General features: G+C 42.0%; 1 protein-coding gene across 1 annotated transcript in view; it reads left to right on the top strand.

The window, feature by feature from the left end:
- Positions 1-18,604, top strand: part of arhgef10 (Rho guanine nucleotide exchange factor (GEF) 10) — an 83,999-nt gene that overhangs the window by 14,632 nt on the left and 50,763 nt on the right. The window contains exons 2-9 of the mRNA XM_064928466.1: positions 5,902-6,027; positions 11,887-12,336; positions 14,416-14,760; positions 15,706-15,742; positions 15,901-15,980; positions 16,358-16,414; positions 16,777-16,961; positions 18,412-18,528. Of these exons, the coding sequence (XP_064784538.1) occupies positions 5,964-6,027; positions 11,887-12,336; positions 14,416-14,760; positions 15,706-15,742; positions 15,901-15,980; positions 16,358-16,414; positions 16,777-16,961; positions 18,412-18,528 (1,335 nt within the window). The 5' untranslated portion in view covers positions 5,902-5,963. The remainder of the gene's footprint in view (positions 1-5,901; positions 6,028-11,886; positions 12,337-14,415; positions 14,761-15,705; positions 15,743-15,900; positions 15,981-16,357; positions 16,415-16,776; positions 16,962-18,411; positions 18,529-18,604) is intronic.

Below are 18,604 nucleotides of genomic sequence, written 5' to 3'. Positions count from 1 at the left end.
TATAAATATAAATTGGTGAGGCGGGTTGAAGGAGAGTGTTTTGAGGATGAGTTTATGGAAAAATTAAATACAAAAATGTATGAAAAAAGTTGTGTGTGTAATATATATACGACACGACAAGACGAGGACAAATGACGTCTGAACTGCTATGCCATCTTGGTAAGAACATACAGTACAGAAGAAAATGCTGGTCTTGTGTTCACATTCACTGTACTGCCCTGACCCTGTGCTGCTCTGTACTCTGGGTGGAGACAAAAACAGAGGAGCTCACATTATTCATAGACAAAACAAGCTTTGAGTCGCTTGTAAATGGTTTATCTTTGGAATGGAGCAGTGGAATGGAGCAGTCTTGTTCACAGATGATTGTACTGTATTGTAAGCTTGTCTTATTATGGTGTGAATTGAATTGGAGAGCAGCATGTCTGTTACAGTATGGAACTCACTAGAACTCTACAACAAGAGGCCTCTTATTTTATGGAATGACATCACTGATATATCATCCACCCTTGAGGGGAGTGTGACAGGCTAATTGTATTTGATGGAAGTATGCTAATGCAGGACTTGTTGACCCACAGAACTTTAAGCTTCTTTTGTTTGATCTTCCATGTGTCCATCTGTTTGTCAGACAGTTGAAGAATACACTGTCTCATGTCTGTGCAGGTCTGTGTGTATCCTGCCTTAGCATGCATGTGACATTTTCCCCCCAGGTGTAAAATGAGCCCGCTGTTGTTAACCTCACTTTGACCTCTGACCTCATATGTCTCTGCAAACCTGTCACTCTTCCCAGTACCTCTCAGCCAATAATATGCCTTTTACAGGCTAAAAAGTATTGCTCTGTAATGTGTACGTGTGAACAGTACTGTACATGCAGAAGTTTATTAGCAAATGTTACGCTAGCCTAAAATACCAAACTATATTTCATTCAATTTTACTGAACATCAGATAACAGCTGTTTACAATAAAACATTTTAGCTGTTATTGTCTTTGAGTAATTTCTAGCTCTCATCAACAAAAACATAATCTAATTGACCACTGGATTATTTGTAAACTAAATGGGCCTAGTGGCGCAGTGGTCTAAGTCACTGCATCTCATTGTTAGAGATGTCACTCCAGACACCCTGGTTCAATTCCAGACTGTATCACAACTCAATGACTCAAGCCCAGTTCAGCTAATCCCTACCATTGTGTCACAGAGTTGTCATAATGCTTCAGCAATTGAACAATACACCAGGGCTGTCAGTAGACACAATATAAGTAACCTAATTGATGTCCCTGTAACTGCCCTGAATGCCTCTACTGATTCCTACAGCTATTGTATGCAGTAATCATGTGCCTACTGTTCGCACTAAGCCGGTGTGCCCTAGGAGGAAGTCCACTGTGAGCAGCTCACCCTGCACTAACATAAAGAACACCTACTGCTGCTAAGCTTCACAGTAAAGCAATGAATGCAAGTAAGCATCCCAGAAGATATGCTCAAAAGAGCCCACGTTAATACAGTTGAAGTCGTATGTCTACATACACTTAGGTTGGAGTCATTAAACTCGTTTTTCAACCACTCCACAAATATCTTGTTAACAAACTATAGTTTTGGCAAGTCGGTTGACAGACAAATTATTTAACTTATAATTGACTGTATCACACTTCCAGTGGGTCAGAAGTTCACATACACTACGTTGACTGTGCCTTTAAACAGCTTGGAAAATTCCAGAAAATTATGTCATGGCTTTAGAAGCTTCTGATAGGCTAATTGACATCATTTGAGTCAATTGGAGGTGTACATGTGGATGAATTTCAAGGCCTAACTTCAAACTCAGTGCCTCTGCTTAACATCATGGGGAAATCAAAAGAAATCAGCCAAGACCTCAGAAAAAATATTGTAGACCCTTATATTTATCTCAACTATTATTCTGACATTTCACATTATTAAAATACAGTGGCAATCCTAACTGACCCAAGACAGGGGATTTTTACTAGGATTAAATGTCAAGAATTGTGAAAAACTGAGTTGAAATATATTTCCCTAAGGTGTATGTAACCTTCCGACTTCAACTGTATATGTAGCTTAAGAAACAAGTTTCTTACCTTTGATGATACAGTGGTAGCAACACAAGATTATAACATTTATTGAAAATATAGAAATGCCAATGGTGGAGGTGTAGATATTTTATATTCAGAACCACATTCCTGCAAACAGACACTGCACTTGACACATTTATGAAGTTGCTAATAAGCATGCACCCATTAAGAAAATGACAACTGTTAAATTCCTGTGAATTGATGAGGAATTGAAAAATGGTATGGTTGAGAGGGAAGAGGCAAAAATAATGGCAAATAAGTCTGGCTGCACAACCGTTTGGCAAACCTATTGCAAATTGAGAAATCATATGACTAAACTGAAAAAAAGAAGAAACTACACTTTTAAACCAAGATAAATTAAATAAATAATGATAATAAAAAGCTTTGGAACACCTTAAATGAAATTCTGGGAAAAAGGGCAAACTCAGCTCCATCCTTCATTGAATCAGATGGCTCATTCATCACAAAACCAACTGATATTGCCAACTACTTTCCATGGATTGATGAGGAATTGAACAACTGTATGGTTGAAAGAGATGGGGCAAAAGGAGTGACTATTAAATATGTCAGCAACTCTGACTGGCTTAAATTATGTTAATAAACTCAACAAAAAGAAGAAACTGTATTATGAAGTCAAGATCAAAAACCTTTGGAGTACTTTAAATTAAATTATGGGCAGAAAGACAAATTCAACTTTCATCGAATCAGATGGCTTAGTTATCACAAAGCCATTTGATGTAGCCAATTATTTTAATGATTACGCCATTGGCAAAGTAGGCAAATTTAGGCAGAAATGCCAACAATGATCAGTGAGCCATCGTACTCATGCATAAAAATTGAATAAAAAAATGAAAGGAAAGCTTTGCAAGTTTTTAGAATTTTGTAAAGTTAGTGTTCGAGAGGTGGAAAAAATACTGTATGTAGCTCCCTCCGGTAACCACGAGCACAACTGTTCCTTGATTTTAACTGGCGGTTTTATTCAGAATTTTTTGTCAGATTTATCGCCTTCCGTGAGAACTATAAAGTATATGAAAATACAGTTAAGAACACTCTTACAACTTTCTTGTCTTATGAGTGACTTATTAGTTTGGTATAACTCTGAAGTGCTTACATACATAAACAGTTTAGCCGGAGCTTTAACAGTATCAGATTAAACACATGAATAAAGGAAAAATACCTAATTGGTTGCTTATTACAGAAGGGAGGAAATCAAAAACTTCACACTTCTTATTCTTGGCATGAATTCACGCTTCCTGCTTAATTATTATAACGTTACCATCCTAACATATATGCTTCAACCTTTACAAACTACACCCGTAGACACAAAAACCTATCTGACACAGCGTGGGATTGCCTTCACTCCAAAACTATGTTGCTTCGATAATAATCCCCGTTCCAACAGTTCTTAGCCACGTAGTTCCGCTTGTCTTGCCATTTCCCCCGCATAGCGAACACGTAAAGAATTCAAACAAAAAACAACAACAGGAGGGAAGCCAGACATTCAGCATGCTTATAGAGACGGTCACTCAACATGTACTGCACTGACACAAACGACTGATGATTGGTTGAAAGAAGAATATAAGAATATTGTGGGAGCTTCTCTTTGGTGTACCGCAGGGCAGCTCTCTAAGCCCTCCACTCTTTCCTATTTTTACCTATGACCTGGCATTAAACAAAGCATATGTGTCCATGAATACTGATGATTCAACCATCTACTCATCAGCAACCACAGCTAATGAAGTCACTGAAAACCTTAGCAAACAGTTGTATTCTGTTTAGGAATGGGTGGCCAGTAATAAACTTTTCCTGAACATCTCTAAAACTAAGGGCATTGTATTTGGTATAAATCATTCTGTAAGTTCTAGACCTCAGCTGAATCTGGTAATGAATAGTGTGGCTGTTGAACAAGGTGAGGAGACTAAGTTACTTGTTGTGACAATAGATTGTTAACTGTCATGGTCAAAACATAGATTCAATGGTTGAAATGATGGGGAGAGGTCGGTCCTTAATTAAGAGATGCTCTGCTTGTTTGACACCACACTCCAAAAAGCATGCCCTGCAGTGCTAGTTTAGTCTTATCTTGATTATTGTCCATTTGTGTGGTCGAGTGTTGCAAGGAAAGGCCTAGTTAAGCTGCAGCTGGTCCAGAACAGAGCTGCACACCTTGCACTTCATTGTAATCAGAGGGATAATATAAATACTATGCATGCCAATCTCTCTTGGCTAATAGTTCAGGAGAGACTGACTGCATCACTTCATATTTTTATAAGAAACATGAATGTGTTGAAAATTCCAAATAGTTTGCATAGTCAACTTACACAAAGCTCTGACACACACACTTACCCTAATAGACATGCCACCAAGGGTCTTTTCACAGTCCCCAAATCTAGAACAAATTAAAGAAAGTGTACAGTATTATATAGAGCTATTATTCAATGGAACTCCCTTCCATCTCATATTGCTCAAATGAACAGCAAACCTGGTTTCAAAAAACAAATAAAGCAACACCTGAAGGTACAACGTCTCTCCTATATTTGACCTAAATTGTTTATTTGTATGTATTGATATATAGTCTACGTGTGCCATTTTTAAATTGATGTTCTTCTGTTCTTGTCAATTTAATGTTCTGTATTATGTAATGTTTCATGTTTTGTGTGGACCCCAGAAAGAGTAGCTGGTGGTGCTTTCGCAACATCTAATGGGGATCCTAACAAAATACCAAAATACCATGGTGTGAACCTGTCAGCTCCACCACGTTTACACACATAGGGTCACTGACCCTAACTATATGTGTTCCCCTAGGGAGCCCCATGCTACCCTCAGTGGATCAAATAACCCTGCTCTGACACACACACACACATACACCACATTAACTGACTGTTTGTGGGGCGAGAGGACATTTTTTTGTTTCTTGATGTTGTTTTTATTTGTCTTTATTAGTTGTGGTTCAGATGTCTGGCGCTCAGACAAAAGAGCCAGGAACATAATGCTCCACTTCTCCACTCCCCTGCTGGTGTGACTTGACTGAGGTTGAGTAACTTGGAATAAAGAGCATGTGGTTGGCAATGGTTGTTTGGTTTTCCATTGGTGGGGTGTAAATGCATTGGGAAATACCACAGAAATGATGTATGGGAACATTCTTCATGCTAACTAATCTAAAATGTATATTATATGCCATCTTTTGGCATTCTTCCATGTATTAGTACTTATGCTCCTGCTCACTTATACTAGTGATGGGGACAAAAATCAATGCAGTTACTTATTATTATTATTATTATTATTATTGTCATCTTTGGGACAATATTATATTGATATTTGATGGATTTGTAGCGTTAGCTAGCGCTAGTTAGCTCTACCTGCGCTAAAAGTCTGGTATTTTTCATCTTATAGCTTGTTCTCTTTAAATAATGAGCCAACATGTTTTCAGTACTTTTATTTCCATGACTGATCAAAAACACATTTTCTCTCTCTTGTTTCTCTGCAGCAGACATATAGTGAGCAATATGTTTGGAACATCAACTCGCAGTATCGAATCACAATACATAAAGACTTATGAGAATCGTGAGAATCGTAATACATATCATATCACCTAAGTATTGTGATATTATCGGATCGTGAGGTCCATGGCAGTTTTAATCCCTAACTTATACCATGTGACCTTACCAGGCAAACCTCTAGTTAGGCTAAAACCTTTCCATGTAGCCCGGAAAAACTTGGGACCTGGTGATGCTTGGGAACATTCTTCTATGCTTGACTAATTGAATAAGTGTACAGTGAATCACAGCGTGCCACCTCTGACATCCTCCATGTGTGTGTTTCCTCCAGGGCCATGTGTGATTGAAGAGGACCACCACCACCACCACCACCAGGCTGCTGAGGGAACCTGTATGCCCAGAGAAACAGCAACCAGTATGGACATTGTGGAAGACTTCCCTCCCCCGCCTCCTGAAAGTAAGTAATGCCAACATCCTCCTCTCCTCCCCTCTCTCTCTCTGACTCAATCTCTCCCAGCACTTGTAAATCCACCCGTAGCCAATGAGAACACATGCTGCTGCTCAGGCCTGTTGACAGCTCTGTTTATGGTTTTCTATGCTGAGATGAGTGAGGCGCTACTTGGTAATGTCATTATGTCATGTCCGTTGGTAGATTTAGCTTGTCGTCCTGAGATGTTATCAGACTGTAGTGACCATCTCTACTTGTCCCTTTGTTACTCCTAGTGCAGTTTGTGTGTTCTTGTTCATGTTTTTGAGTAGTCAGTTAATGTTGCTCAAACTAACAGGTCTTAAAGGCTGCTTTGGCTGATGATGATTGGGATCTATATATCATATTTCTGTTAGCCCTGTTTATGGTAACAGGTTTGAAAGGTCTGTTTCGACGGACACACTGATGGTCAGTCTAGCTCCCTGAGGGCCTTTTCATGATGGGCAGACCGTGTAAACACATTCCTCTCTGGAGCTCGTGGGCTGTGGAACGAAGGAGTAAGGAGAAGGAGGAGGAGAAATGTGCCACAATTGCGAAGGGCAGACAATGTGCCTCAGTATCTGAGCTCTGGCTGAATACTGCAGCATCAGGCACACGCGCACACACACACGCACCACAGGGAATGGAACAGGCCAGAGAAATGCCTCATCTCCAGCTGGGCAGCCACTTGCCTTGTTGCCGTGGCGATGCTGGAGCACATTGTAAGCCAGTGACTCATTGAGCAGAGCAGTGTGGCAGAGAGGAGAGGAGGCACGGGAACAGAATCCATATTGTGGATATTAATTGACAATGGGTGTTGGGGACAGGCCTAGTTGTGTGTGTGTGTGTGTGTGTGTGTGTGTGTGTGTGTGTGTGTGTGTGCGTGCGTGCGCTGGCTAGAGAGAGAGTATTGAGCAGACTGCAGGCACACACATTCTCACAGCGCCAACTATCCATGGCTTCATCATTTACACTTGATCGTAACCAAATTATTGAATGGGCAATTTAAACGAATAATCTGTTCAATCTTTTATACAATCCCTGTTCCATCACACCCCGCTCTGCTTTACTTGGACCAGCCTGTGCGTCAGAGAGTAGACACGCACAAGAATGAATATGCATCCCATGTCTCAGCAGTGAAACATCCCTCCAGGCAGTGGCTAGCTGTGCCTGGTCCTTCTAGCTGGTCCGACACAGCTATTCATTATCACAGATGGGAACAGCAGATGTCACCTCTTTCCAGGTTTTCCCTCCTAATGTTCCACTCTAGCGCCTTCAAAGTTTAGTTTCAGGGTGTACATAGAGGTCAGAAGTCACAGTTAGACCCTATAGCATAGTCACAGACCATTGTCATAACTTCAGACTGAGGGCTAGAACACTCCCTGTCAACCCCTTAGGGAGTCATGATGGGGATTTAAAGGGCTCATAGTGCTGAGCTTCAAGGACTTTTGGGTCTCTGAGTGATTGATCTGTGTATCGGAACTGGAGATAAGGACTTATTTAAGCCTGAGGGGTTAGTAACTTTTGAGTAATGTATTTGATGGTTAGTGAGCCTAACCTGTAGCCTTACTTACCGTTGTGTATTTATGTTAGACAGTGTTGTTTCTAGTAACAGCTGTCTAAATGTCAGCTTAGAGTTTACTCAGTCAAGCAGGAAGTATTTAGCCAGCACAGGAAACGGAACTGATGTGAATAGGGGTCAAAAGGAAAAAGGTGTAGGTCTATACTGAGAAATCTTAGTAGGAAATCTTCTCATATAGATGAGAGGGTTGAATTGTTACCTCTGGTTTGGTCTTTCAGGAAATTGTGCCAGAACTTGTAGAAAAGGAGAGAAAAGTGAATTTGACTCAGTTTCTTAGCAGGAACAGTCAGGATATGAGCGTTTACTTGGTTACCGTAGTCGTGGGGAAACCTGAATCCTGATAGGACAGTAGTGTTTGTACTGGAACTGAGTCGCATGGGACATCTGTGGTATGTTCAGTAGCAGATATGTCCACCACGGCCAGGGAGATAAAGTAGCAGTCTCAGATGGGGTTGTGACCTCTTAAACTAAAGCTCCTGCCTAACTGTGTAATAGGAATCTGGATCCAATAGCAAGTCCATGTACTTGGACTCCTGTAGAGAGAAGTGGATGTTTGAATGGGCTGAATAGAGAGCATTCCTTTCATCTCTACCACCGATGACTTCTGACTGTGTCACCTTCTGTGAACCCTTTGCCAGCATTCAGCAGGGATTCTAATGTCATGGCCTTTTCTCTCTCTTTAGTCTACAGACTTTCCTCTGCTCTTTACACCCCTCTCCCTAATTCACCTCCTTTTATTCAGTATGTCAGAAAGTACAAGAGAAGTGCTGAATAAACCCCCTGTTACTAAACCTACACACAGCCCTCCCAATGGAACCTCATATAGCGATGAAAAGAACAATAAACTGGAGAGCAAGACCAGGTTTCCTCTACCCCACCACCATGTCACTTTAAGATGAGTCCTCTGAATTAGGTCTGTGGTGACATTTACATTCCATATGCATCCTCGGCACAGTTTAGGTCAGAGAGAGAAAGTGGCTTTCTTTCTTCATCTCTATTCCTTCATCAATATTGATCTGAAAGGAGATAAGGAAGGAAAGCCAGTTTGGACTATTGAGATGCAGCCCAGGATTCATAGGAAAAACAGTGTTTTTTTCTGGTCATTGGGGGTGTGACGACACTGCTCGCCGAACTGCATCGTGTGGATGATGTTAAAAATATTTGTTGGTCTGATGTGATTAATGAGGAGCATCCAGACACTTGCATTTCAATTATTGATAAACATGCACCTAATAAGAAACTGACTGTTAGAACTGTTAAGGCTCCATGGATTGATGAGGAATTGAAAACTGTATGGTTGAAAGAGATGAGGGAAAAGGAGTGGCTTATAAGTCTGGCTGCACATCTGACTGGCTGACTTACTGCAAAATGAGAAATTATGTGACTAAACTCAACAAATATAAGAAGAAACTGTATTATGAAACCAGTACATTAAATTAAGTTATGGGCAGAAAGACAAATTCAACTCCGTCTTTCATCGAATCAGATGGCTTGTTCATCACAAAACCATTTGATATTGCCAATTATTTGAATGATTACTTTCATTGGCAAGTGGGCAAATCTACAGTGGTTGCTCCACTATGCTGCGGGACTAAGAAGTAATTTGTGGTTTAGTACATTTACATTTTACATTTAAGTCATTTAGCAGACGCTCTTATCCAGAGCGACTTACAAATTGGTGAATTCACCTTCTGACATCCAGTGGAACAGCCCACTTCATTGCTCCAGACCACCACAAGGGGGAGTTGACTGATTATGCTTTTGGGTCCTACTGTGTCTCTAACTGACAATGAAGGGCGACATAAACCTAAATAGAAACTGATAATTGTACACAACTTCAGTATTACTTACTAAAACTGTTGTTACACTAAGGTTTTTATTTTGTTAGGATTATTTTGCTCTTACTGTAGTACTGTAGGCCACTCCCGACTGGTCACGTTGTACAGCGCCTGAGTGGTGCAACGGTCTAAGATACTGCATAGCAGTGCAAGCTGTGTTGCTGCAGATGCTGGTTCAATGCCTTGACTGGGAGACCCATGAGAACTGTAGTTTTTTTTGGTTTCTCTCCTAAAAACAGAAATAAATCATTCTAAATAACAAACTGGCTTTATTTACAAATTAGTAACAATGTCTCACCCCATGTTCAAGAATGGCCCTTTTCTCGCTCATTTTACGTTATTTGAAAACTAAATAAATCTCCAAAATATTGTTATTTTTTAAACAAAGCGATTATTACTATTATTAGTATTATTAATTTAGAATTATATAAAAGCCCCTTGGATATTCTCACAGATATATTATCAACCCTGTTATTAGCAGGACAATATATATTGGTCATGGCTCCTGAGTGGCGCACAATGGTATTGCCTTGCAGTTCTCCAGCTGTATACACTGAAAGCGTGCGAGGTTCAAGGCACGAGGGCAGGGAGCACGGATGGGCTGCAGAGCCCTACACAGAAGACCGTCCAAGCCCATGGGGAAGGGAGGAGGAGGAGGAAAGGGGACCGGGGTGGACCCCCACCCCTCCACACAGGCAACACTTTAAGGGCCATTGCACTAATAACGGAGCTGACTAGGGAAACGTTCCAGCTGTTCTGTTTTTAGTGCCAGTCTGCACATTCAAACTAAAACAATGTAACTAATAATGGCATCTTTATGTTTTCTTTAATAAAATAATGATAAAAATACTCTTTCAAAATGCTGATTTGTTTATTTAGTTACGTCATATTTTTCGATATACTATAGGCCGACCGTAGGTGACTTGAGTCCCAATAGTGTTGAGTAATGTGCTGTTATTAAAAGTGGTGTAGGTCTTATTTATTTAAAGAGCATATTGAATTTAGAAGCGATAGGATATGAAGCAATAGCCTACAACTATTTTATCACCGTTTGGTGTTGCTCTGAGACAAGCATGGGGAACGGTCTTGATAAATCAATGAGATTTTTTATTTTCACCGAATTTCCGTTTGGGTATTGGTTAGACTCCGATTATACAATCAGGGTGTAGAAATGTTATGCTCTTAGTCTAATCTTTATATAACTAGGCAAGTCAGTAAAGTATAAATTCTTATTTAAATGATTTGCTAAGAGAGACTGGCTTGCATAATATTTTAGTTTAGCCCTCTGATTACAGTGAAGAGCAGTATGTGCAGCTCTGTTCTGGGCCAGCTGCAGCTTAACTAGTTCTTTCTTTGCAGCACGACCATATGACTGGACAATAATCAAGATAAGATAAAACTAGAGCCGGCAGGACTTGCTTTGTGGAGTCAAAAAAGCTGAGAATTTCTATATTACGGCAAGACCTCTCCGTCTTTGTATAACCACTGAATTTATATGTTTTGACCATGACAATTTACAATCTAAGGTAACACCAAGTCATTTAGTCTCCTCAACTTGTGTATCAGCCACACCATTCATTACCAGATTTAGTTGAGGTCTAGAACTTAGGGAAGGATTTATACCAAATACAATGCTCTTAGTTTTAGAGATGTTCAGGACAAGTTTATTCCTGGCCACCCATTCCAAACAGACTGCAACTTTTTGCTAAGGGTTTCAGTGACTTCATTAGCTATGGTTGCTGGTGAGTATATGGTTGATGCCAGTGGCAGGTCATTGGTAAAGTGTGGTGTACTGCAGGGCAGCTCTCTAGGCCCTCTACTCTTTTCTATTTTTACATGTTTGACATTGGGAGATTAGGTTAGGATTAGGAGATTCCATTAACGAAAACCCTCTGAGTTCTATTAGATAGACAGCTCTGGATCTATGATATATCAAAGGTTGAAAAGCCATAACACATACGTTTTCTCAACAATAGGTTATGGTCAATAATATCAAAGGCTGCAATGAAATCTAACAGAACAGCTCCCACAATCTTCTTATTATCAATTTCTTTCAACCAATGTCTATTCATAACCACACAGTGGGTGGTGGGTCAAGTTGGGACCCTCTACCAAGTTAAATATGAATGCAGACCCACCCTTTTGCTAATTACAAATCTGAATTCATATTTAACATATTTGGCTTTTCAACCAATCACCCACTGTGTGGCTATGAATAGACATTAGTGGGGTCAGGTGTCGGTAACCTCACATTTTTGGAGAGAAGGGAAAATAACTACATTTGAGCTTTTGCTGATCTTTGAGCATAATGATTAAACTTCACTTATTCTACTTGCATATGTCTCATGTTCTCTCGCTCTATCCAAAGCCACACAAAGGTAAGCTGTGTTTCTCTGACTCCAACTCTCTCTCTCTCCTTTCTGTGATTAGTGTTGGTGGACGAGGTGCCCTATGCCGATGAAGAAGAGGGGGAGCAGTTTGAGTTTGATGACAGTGGGGATGAGTTCCCTGAGGCAGACCGGCCACCCCATGCCCCTCCAGCCCCAGACTACGGGGGCAAGGCCCAGATCAATGGTGTGGCCCCTCACCCACAGCAGGAAGGACCAGACCCCCGGCCCTCCAACCCGGAGCCCACAGCAGCAGCAGACACAGACACAGTGGCAGCTGAACCACCAGTTCCAGTAGCCATGGCTACAGCAGACACAGTGGCATCAGCATCGGATCTTCCGGTAGCCAATGCTCCAACAGAATCAACAGCTCCAGTGGCAGCAGCAGAAGGGGACAAGACTTCATCTGTCCCAGCTGGCGCAGACAGTGACTTACCCCCTCCTCCACCCCCAGAGGACTCCACTCCTGTAGGAACAGACTCTGTGAACACAAGTTAGTGAAAATAACTGTTCAGTTTTCCTCTTTAGCACCTGGATGTCTGAGGATAGATCCTCTGTCACGCTGTAGCCTAAACATACACAAATAATATACCACCACAACCATATCATTAATCCACACTGAGTGGGTGCTATACAGTAGTTGGTGTCATGCAGTCCATTCTTAGTGCATGTTTTGTGCCTACACATGTTGTATTACCTCATTCTGACACATGCGCCATGTCAGGCTGGAAAATACATTAGTGTAGTCCATCCTGGTATCACTGGCTGCCTGGTTCAGGGTGGCTCTTGGCATTCATCACACACAGCTTGACACCACCAGAACTCTCTCTCTCTCGATATATTTATATATATATATATTAAGATATATATATCAGCCTCTCAGTCAGAGGAGAGAGGCCAATCGCCCCAGTTAGACTCACCCCACATTTTTACTCTAGACTCCAACAACCTCTTGCTAACATAAACATTCCATGCACTTCCCTCTCTCCAGCACTCACCTCCCAAGTTCCTATGTCTCTCCCCCTCTGACATTTACATCCTAGTCCAATTGAGAGTCCAGGCCCCTCCTCTCCAGTGTTAAATGTTTAAGTCACAGTATTCTTCTTCAGTGTTCTGCAATGATCGCAAGTTGGAGTGCTTAGTCACCTAACTAATGATAGACATGATGTGGTATCATCAAATTGCTCTCATGGAATTTTATGGCAGTACTTTTTAGTATTTTGCAATTGTGCAAAGTAATCTGATAACAAATTAGTTCCAGCACATTTGGAGCAGTGTGTAACTGTAGCTGTGTTGATGGGGATCATTTGGAGCAGTGTGTAGCTATGTTGTGTTGATGGGGATCATTTGGAGCAGTGTATAACTGTAGCTTTGTTGACGGGGATCATTTGGAGCAGTATGTAACTGTAGCTGTGTTGTTTTGGTGGGGATCATTTGGAGCCGTGTGTAACTGTAGCTGAATTGGTGGGGATCATTTGGAGCAGTGTGTAACTGCAGCTGTGTTGATGGGGATCATTTGGAGCATTGTGTAACTGTAGCTGTGTTGATGGGGATCATTTGGAGCATTGTGTAACTGTAGCTGTGTTGATGGGGATCATTTGGAGCAGTGTGTAACTGTAGCTGTGTTGTGTTGATGGGGATCATTTGGAGCAGTGTGTAACTGTAGCTGTGTTGATGGGGATCATTTGGAGCAGTGTGTAACTGTAGCTGTGTTGATGGGGATCATTTGGAGCAGTGTGTAACTGTAGCTGTGTAGATGGGGATCATTTGGAGCAGTGTGTAACTGTAGCTGTGTTGATGGGGATCATTTGGAGCATTGTGTAACTGTAGCTGTGTTGATGGGGATCATTTGGAGCATTGTGTAACTGTAGCTGTGTTGATGGGGATCATTTGGAGCATTGTGTAACTGTAGCTGTGTTGATGGGGATCATTTGGAGCATTGTGTAACTGTAGCTGTGTTGATGGGGATCATTTGGAGCAGTGTGTAACTGTAGCTGTGTTGTGTTGATGGGGATCATTTGGAGCAGTGTGTAACTGTAGCTGTGTTGTGTTGATGGGGATCATTTGGAGCAGTGTGTAACTGTAGCTGTGTTGTGTTGATGGGGATCATTTGGAGCATTGTGTAACTGTAGCTGTGTTGTGTTGATGGGGATCATTTGGAGCAGTGTGTAACGGTAGCTGTGTTGATGGGGATCATTTGGAGCAGTGTGTAGCTGTGTTGTATTAATGGGGATCATTTGTAGCAGTGTGTAACTATAGCTGTGTTTTGTTGATGGGGATCATTTGGAGCAGTGTGTAACTGTAGCTGTGTTGATGGGGATCCTTTGGAGCAGTGTGTAACTGCAGCTGTGTTGATGGGGATCATTCGGAGCAGTGTGTAACTGTAGCTGTGTTGTGTTGATGGGGATCATTTGGAGCAGTGTATAACTGTAGCTTTGTTGATGGGGATCATTTGGAGCAGTGTGTAACTGTAGCTGTGTTGTGTTGATGGGGATCATTTGGAGCAGTGTGTCGCTGTGTTGTGTTGATGGGGATCATTTGGAACTAACTGTGTGTTACATTTCCATTGCAGATAAGGAAGTGTCCAGTGATGACCCTCCCCCGGCCATCCCCAGGACCACCTCCCAGAGGAAAGTCAACCCCTACTCTGTGATTGAAATCACCCCCCTCCAACTACAGCAACTGGAGCAGCAGCATGGGCCCGTCCCTACTTCTTCCTCACCGGTTGAGAGGGTAGGAGGAGAGGGGGAGAGGGAGGGGAAGGGCCAGGATGTTCCCCCCGCCAGCCCCCTCTGTGTCCCACCGGGCTACTCTGTGCCCGTGCCCTGTGGGTACGCCACCCCCTCTGGTGTGCCCCTCATTACGCCAGCCTACACCACGCCCGTCATCATCCGACACTTCTCCGTGGACGAGGAGGGTAAAGGAAGAACACATTCATGTTGGAAACATGTAGAATTAGAAGGATTTGAACAGCCATTCCTACTATTCCTTCTACTCTGTTCTGCATTCATATTGAAAACCTGTTTGAAATACTCCGATATAGTGTTCCTACAATGAACAGAGCACTGAAAGTAGGAACAGAGCACTGAAAAGTAGGAACAGAGCACTGAAAAGTAGGAACGGAGCACTGAAAAGTAGGAACGGAGCACTGAAAAAATGTGGTGGGAACTGTTCAAACTTCTTCTCATTCATTCTCCTTAGTGGAATTCCCCCGTCCTCTCCCCCTTCTTCACCACTGACTTTGGGATGAGAGGCCATGACACATGCATGCTCTGTACTCCCAGCAAATATTTCCTCTCCTCTCTTCTTCGCATTTATTTTTCCTAAAACCTTGCCTCAAGGAAGTGGGGACTAAATTTAGCCGCTCTAAATTTAGCCGCCGTTGGCTGTTAGGATTGTCCTGTTTTCTCTTTAATGTTACAGTAGTAGTTAAATGTGTGCCTTGGCCAGTCTGAGGGGAAATTGCAGTGTAATTAAGCTACCCAACACAGAGCGTTACTCCTGTTTTCAAGTATTTTGAACGGTATATTCTGTAGTTGAAATCTTGACACGTTGACTGATTGTTCCAATATACTGTCAGGTTTATCTGATGGGAATGTTATGTGGCATGCAAGGCTATAATAGCAGAAAATATGTGAACATGTATTAGTTATCAGATTATCATTGCAGTTTTTTAAATGAGCAATCTAATCTGAGGTCCTTATCAATCAATTTCAGGTCTTATTTTTTATCTCTTTGATGCTAATTTAGTTTCAGTGATGGCTGCCCCCTGGTGGCAGTAGCTAAGGTTTAGTGCAAACGGCATGCAGCGTTAGGGAAGGAGTCATCGATGTAGATTTTTGTTCTCTCTCTCTCCCTCCAGATACTGTGGTGGGGACAGGCAACATTTCTGTTGATATGTGAGTGACTCGCTTGTCAGGCTCTTTCTTCACTGATCTGTTTTATTTCATCCAGACTGAACTTGATCTGCCAGAAATTGTGATGATGTGGATACTTGTTTATTTGCGTTGGAATAGCAGACAGTTATTATTTCTCTATTTTATTAAAATGTCTGCAGTGAAGAGTATCCTGCCATCAGAGAGGAGGATGCTTTGTCTAAATGGGTGTCGGACCCTGCAAACACAGCCTGGATGGAAAGTAAGTACTCCTCTTTTCATTCCCATGAGAAATATGTCATTTTCCACAATTATCTGTTTATTTTACTTCTATTTCCATTTGTATTTACCTAGTTGATACTTTTTGGTTTGCTTGGAACACAACAGGACAGGGATTGTAAAGTTCTAAGTCCAGCCTGAATCTGTCTCGTGCACAATGCATAACTACGCTTTGGTGTTTTCTTTGGGAATTCACTTGAGTAAAAAATAGACACTTCCTTCCTCTAGGTCCTTTTGAGGAACCAGGCTTTTGTGGGGTCTCTCCTCTTGCCTTCCCTGAGATTGTATCCTGTCCGTTGTGTAAAGCTTAATTTCACATTGAGACCTTGTTAATTCAAACATTGTTGCTTTGTCATTTAGATCCAGATGAAGTCATTTATGATGACGTGCCCAGAGAGAACTCTGACTCCACTACAGGTCAGTGCTGTATCCTTTTTTCTCTTTCTATTCTGTCGGTCTTTCTTTCCGTTTCTCATTGTACTGTCGTTCCTCTTTTCCACGGCGTTTTGTGACTTTTGCATATTAATGTCTTTACCTCTTTTTGCATTTCTAAAACATAATGTGCTGGAATTATTCAGCAGAAACATTTGATGTGCCCTTAAGCAAACTGTGTTATGCTGTACAATGTTCAGTTGATGCACTAGAACTGACAGGCTAACTTATGGTCAGGCTAACTTACTGTACATGAATACAAATTGCACCATTGCAGTTGAAAATGTATTTCTCCCTGATTGTAATGCTGTTCCCCTTGATTTGAACACTTTCTCCTCATCCCTCAGAGCCAGACGAGATGATCTATGATGATGTGGAGTTTGGGGAGGAGGGCTGTGGCAGCTCCCTGGACAACGGCTGGAGTTCCAGCGAGTTTGAGAGCTATGACGAGCAGAGTGACGGGGAGGGCCGCGGGGAGAACGGCCTGCCTGACGCCTTCATGAGAGGGAAGCCCCCACAAAGGAAGACCCATGTGTGTAAACTTAACACCTTACCCTCTCTGTCTACAGACCTGTCTCTCTGGGGAGCGAGAGGAAGGGTGAAGAGATTGAGGAGAAGAGGGGGAATTAGCAAGAGGAAGGGGATTATATATACTATGGGGAGTAGAAGTTTGAGAGAGGATATGAATGTGTCTCACCAGGAGATGCACGAAGCTGCAGATGGATGCCACAGATCAACAGACGCTAAAGAAGAATACACTCTTAGAACAACAACAAAAAAGGTTATATCTATAACAGTGGAGGCTGGTGGGAGGAGCTATAGGAGGATGGGCTCATTGTAATGGCTGGAATGGAATAAATTGAACGATATCAAACAGATTAAGCATATGGAAACCACATGTTTGGCTCTGTTCCATTTATTCCATTCCAGCCATTACAATGAGCCCATCCTCCTATAGCTCCTCCCACCAGCAACCACTGATCTAGAACCTAAAGTGGCTCTTCAGCTGTCCCCATAGGAGAACCCTTTGAAGAACCCTTTTGATTCCAGGTAGAACCCTTTTGGGTTTCATGAAGAACCCTTTCCACAGAGGGTTCTGCATGGAAACCAAAAGGGTTCTATCTGAAACCAAAAAGGTTTCTACCTTGGACCAAAAAGTGTTCTCCTACGGGGACAGCCGGAGAACCCTTTTGGAACCCTTTTTTCCCTGAAGAGTGTCATTTATGTCAGCGTCTTGAACATATGAGGAAGCGGAAGCAGTGGCACACAGTGAATGTCTAATAAAATGCAATATCCAGTTAAACAGAATATTCATAAATATTTGACATCCTCATATTTGAAATGAAAAATCATTCAGCAAATGTTAATACACAGTTTTATACACTTGGCTTATTCTTGTCTTCCTGCTGCACATGTTAATACTATGCTCTCGATAATATACAGTTCATTTGTATATTTGGTTTTGAATTGAATGGCCTGCTTGTTCATTCAGCCCAGAGGTCTTGCCAGGGAGGTCTCAGTGTTATAACTCAGCTGGCTGCACAAAGTGACTGCTTGGCTTCTGTAGCAGAGATTGGCCCAGTTAAAGGTAGACTCAGTGAAATGACGTTGCCGCGAGCAGCAGGGCAGATATTACGATGAGTGAGATGCATGACATTCTCAGAGTCACGCAGAGTATCTACGCATGTGGATGGGTTCGCTTCACGCTGTTAGAGCGTAGTAGATACAGGACCAAAACACTGGAGAAGTTTAGTCTTGCTCTTCAACGCTCTTAGTTGTTTGCTGAAATTGACCCACTACGCTCTGCGCATCTACATCATATCACTGAGTCTACCTTTAAGATTTCTATGTGGGTCGGGAGACAAAATATGGGTGAGGAGGCAAGGTCTTAGCTGTGGTGAGGGTGGGTGGATTGGGGTGAGGGGCTGACCATCTTCTGAGGATCTGTCTGGTAACGCTTCAAATGCTCTGCTTTTGTTTAGCTTTCTCAAGATCTGACACGCTTGAAAGAACACTATGAGAAAAAGATGAAAGATCTAATGGCAAATACAGTGGGAACGGTAGAGCTGCAGCAGATAAAACAGAAACACGAGCAGAAGGTAAATGTCATCATCATGGTCGGTGTGTGTTGTCACCCTCCGCTAGACAAAGTAGATCCTCCTTAACCCCGACCTC

This window comes from Oncorhynchus masou, chromosome 21, assembly GCF_036934945.1.
Source record: "Oncorhynchus masou masou isolate Uvic2021 chromosome 21, UVic_Omas_1.1, whole genome shotgun sequence".
In the NCBI taxonomy this organism is placed as follows: Eukaryota; Metazoa; Chordata; class Actinopteri; order Salmoniformes; family Salmonidae; genus Oncorhynchus; species Oncorhynchus masou.
This window is presented reverse-complemented; position numbering and strand designations above follow the sequence as displayed.